At 40.4% G+C, this 4,027-nt stretch overlaps 1 protein-coding gene across 1 annotated transcript; it reads left to right on the forward strand.

The window, feature by feature from the left end:
* The first annotated feature begins 1,314 nt into the window (after positions 1-1,314).
* On the forward strand, positions 1,315-3,582 carry LOC127669000 (disintegrin and metalloproteinase domain-containing protein 24-like). The gene has a single exon (XM_052162881.1). It carries the CDS (start codon positions 1,315-1,317, stop codon positions 3,580-3,582), a length of 2,268 nt encoding a protein of 755 aa, XP_052018841.1.
* The last annotated feature ends 445 nt before the right edge of the window (positions 3,583-4,027 follow it).

Below are 4,027 nucleotides of genomic sequence, written 5' to 3' on the forward strand. Positions count from 1 at the left end.
CCAAGCTGCACACTTGTTGCACATGAGTAGGGGGTCTAGGACCATCCCATGCATATTTTCTGATTGGTTGATCTGTCTCAGTGAGCCCCTATGGGCCTATATCTGGCTCCTTTTATCTTCTTCCCACTCTTCCACAAGATTGCCTGAGCTGTGCCTGTTTGGTTGTGGGTCTCTGCTTCCGTTTCCATCGACTGTTTGATGAAGAAGCCTCTAAGATGAGAGTTATGCTAGGGAGGGGTATAATTGGAATATATTATATGGGGAAAGAGTCTATTTTCAGTAAAAAAGTGTACTCTTTTTATAAGTATATCAAATATGAATGCATTTGAGGAACATCCATCAAAACAGCACAGTAATTTGACTATACTGTTGTTTATTGATTTATCACATGAAGATAGCCATTACAGAAGATTCCAATAGCCAGTACAAAAGATTCCAATCCTTTGTCTTTGTAATTTGACAGAACTAGGGTAAGACAGAATGGAACAAGCAGTGTTTTGTTATATGAAAGTACATATTAGGGGCTAGAGAGATGGCTCAGTGGTTAAGAGAACTGTCTGCTCTTCCAGAGGTCCTGAGTTCAATTCCCAGCAACCACATGGTGGCTCACAACCATCTGTAATGGAGTCTGATGCCCTCTTCTGGCATGCAGGTATACATGTAGATAGAACACTCATACATATTAAAATTTATTTTTAAAAATAAATTTTAAAAAAGAAAAGAAAGGAAGAAAGAAAATGAATGTTAACAACCATGCACTTTATTTTATACAAGTTTGGTAAGAGGTATGTATAATTTATCACTAAAAGTGAAAAAAATATTCTTTGGTTGACTATAAATAAAAATTTTCTTGAAAAAATAAGTGGCTTCCTCACATTTGTGCTAATATAAGTTTGATTCAATTATTAATGTAAATGTTGTCTCATGTGTATATATTTAGGAAATGATACAGTGAATCCATGTGTCTTTTATCAAGGTCTGACATTATCAACTGTAACCAACTGTGATTCTTTTGAACATACAGAGTGTGACTATACCACACCAAAATTAAAGAGCAAATTAAGTGCACAATATGAAGACATGCCTTGGTTCAAAGGTTAAGGCATATTTACATAAAGTCTTCTACATTAGTCAGCTCGTAATGAAGCTACTCTTATCTCTGACTCTTTTTTCCTATTTCTTAAAGTCCTGCCCTGATGGATCCACTTTTCCAGAAGACAGACTATTAAGTATCAATGCTGCATGAGATCAAGACAAGTACATGGGCAACAGGACCACATCGCATCCTCCTTTGTTTGCTCTCTCTAGTAGGACATGATGGTTGTGAGTGAGGCTCTGGTTCATGCAAGGATCACTCTCCTTCAGGTATGGTTGAGGATGCTGCTCTTTTCTTCTGTATGGTTCCTGACTCAGTGTGCTGAATACAAAGGCCCTCCAGAGACAGTGACACCCTTGAGGATAACTGTCTCTAGTAAAGAGATGAGTCTTGCAGGCTGGGTGTCCTATAGCCTGAACTTTGGAGGCCAGAGACACATTATCTCCATGAAATCCAAGAATTTCTTGGTATCCAGACAGCTCCCTGTGTTCACATACAGTGACCAAGGTGTCCTCTTTGAGGACAGGCCTTTCGTTCAGAATGACTGTTACTACATTGGTTTTGTGGATGGAGACCCAGAATCCATGGCTGCTCTTACCACCTGTTTTGGGGGATTTCAAGGAATTTTACAGATAAATGACACAGCTTATGAAATTAAGCCCAAGAGCCCCTCTTCCACATTTGAACATCTGCTTTACAAGATAGACAGTGAGAAAACTCAATTACACCCCATGAGATGTGGATTAGCAGATGAAGAAATGGCAGAGCAAGTGAGATTTGAAGAAAATGTTAAGTCTACTCTGTCAAACATGTATGGGACATGGTGGTCTCATGGATTTTATATTAAACTGGCATTGGTTATAGACCACAAACAATTCATTTATCGACATAGTAATACTTCTCTTGTGATGGAAGATGTGTTCAACATTATGAATGGAATAAATCTCTACTTACTTTCAGTAGATATTAATGTGTCTTTACTTGGACTTACTATCTGGACTACAGGAAATCCCATACCAGTGGAAAATATATATGCTCTCTTGCCAGCATTTTGTAGATGGAAGACAACAAACCTTAATTCTCAGATACCATATGATATTGCACATCTCTTTGTGAATTATACTTTTAGTGACTATTTTGGCATAGCTTATGTAGGAACTGTATGCAATAAGACATTTGGTTGTGGAGTTGATAGGCTTGTTGAAGAGAATTTCCTTACTATTGGACATATTGTGGCACATGAGATAGGTCACAATTTGGGCATGCCACATGATGGGATACCTTGTTCTTGTGGAGGGGGACCATGTTTGATGTCTGCTACAATGGAGATGTCCAAAAAACTCAGCAACTGTAGTTATGAAATCTTGTGGACAAATGCAGCCAAAATACCCTGCATACACAAGGAGCCCAACCCTTCAGATCTCCTCCCAATGAAGGTCTGTGGGAATGGTGTAGTAGAAGAAGGCGAGCAGTGTGACTGTGGGTCTTCTGAAAACTGTAGACGTAATCGCTGTTGTATGCCTAGCTGTACCCTGAAGTCTGGAGCTAAATGTGATAGTGGACTGTGTTGTAACCGCAGATGCCAAATCCAGCCACCTGGCACTTTGTGTAGATCTCAGGAGAATGAATGTGACCTTCCAGAATGGTGCAATGGGACTTCACACGAGTGCCCTGAAGATGTGTTTGTACAGGCTGGGACAGCTTGCCATGGTAATGGCTACTGCTTTGAAAAGAGATGTAACAGTCACGATGATCACTGCAAGAGAGTTTTTGGCAAAAATGCCATGAAAGCATCCGACACTTGCTACAAGGAACTCAATACTCGTGGTGATCGTTTTGGTAACTGTGGCCTCATGGGCGACACGTATGTGAGATGTGAGACCCCAGACATCCTCTGTGGGAGGATTCAGTGTGACAAAGTGAACGCAATTCCCACCCTGAAGAGTCATCATACTGTTCACTGGACTCATTTCAATAATGTCTCCTGCTGGACCACCGACTACCATTTGGGGATGAAAATCACTGACCTTGGTGACATAAAAGATGGCACAAACTGTGGTCCACAGCATGTGTGCATTGGCAGAAAGTGCGTTAATAAGCCAATGTGGGTAAGTGATTGTTCACCAGGAACCTGCAGCATGAAAGGAATCTGCAATAATAAACAACACTGCCATTGCGATTCTGGCTGGAGCCCACCAAACTGCCAGGATAAGGGCACTGGAGGAAGTATTGACAGTGGTTCTCCTAGAGAGAAAACAGAGGGAGATGATGCAAAAAACAAGGAGGCCTCCAATAAGTCTAGCAATTTAACAGTTTTGCTATTACCTATTATTTTAGTTTTTCTGGTTATAGCTGCATTTGTACTGCTTTTCATGAAAAAAGAAGCTAAGCCACCAGATGAGGCGAAACCCCCAGGGGAGGAAGCTAAGCCACCAGATGAGGAAGCTAAGCCACCAAATGAAGAGGCTAAACCCCCGGAGAACTAAGGTAAGCCACCAGGTGAAGAGGGTGAAACACGAAAAAAGAGGAGTAAAAGAAGTGTGAGAGACAAGAAAGAAGAGGCTGAACCCACCAAAGTGAGAGAGAGAGAGAGAGAGAGAGAGAGAGAGAGAGAGAGAGAGAGAGAGAGAGAGAGAGAGAGAAGAAGAAGAAGAAGAAGAAGAAGAAGAAGAAGAACAAGAAGAAGAAGAAGAAGAAGAAGAAGCTCAATTTCAACAGCTTCATTTCTTTAACTTCATCCAACACAGAACAGAAAAAACTAATGAGTTGTCAAAATAATCTTTTAAATTCAATGAAATTTACCACATAGTAATATTTAGCATCCTGGTGTGAGAGATTCTAATGTGTATTATAAACCACTGGTGGAAGATCCCAGCAACCTATAATAGGTCAGAATAATACACATTTATCATTCAATAAAGATGAGAACTA

The sequence above is a fragment of the Apodemus sylvaticus genome, chromosome 18 (assembly GCF_947179515.1).
Source record: "Apodemus sylvaticus chromosome 18, mApoSyl1.1, whole genome shotgun sequence".
Classification (NCBI taxonomy): domain Eukaryota; kingdom Metazoa; phylum Chordata; class Mammalia; order Rodentia; family Muridae; genus Apodemus; species Apodemus sylvaticus.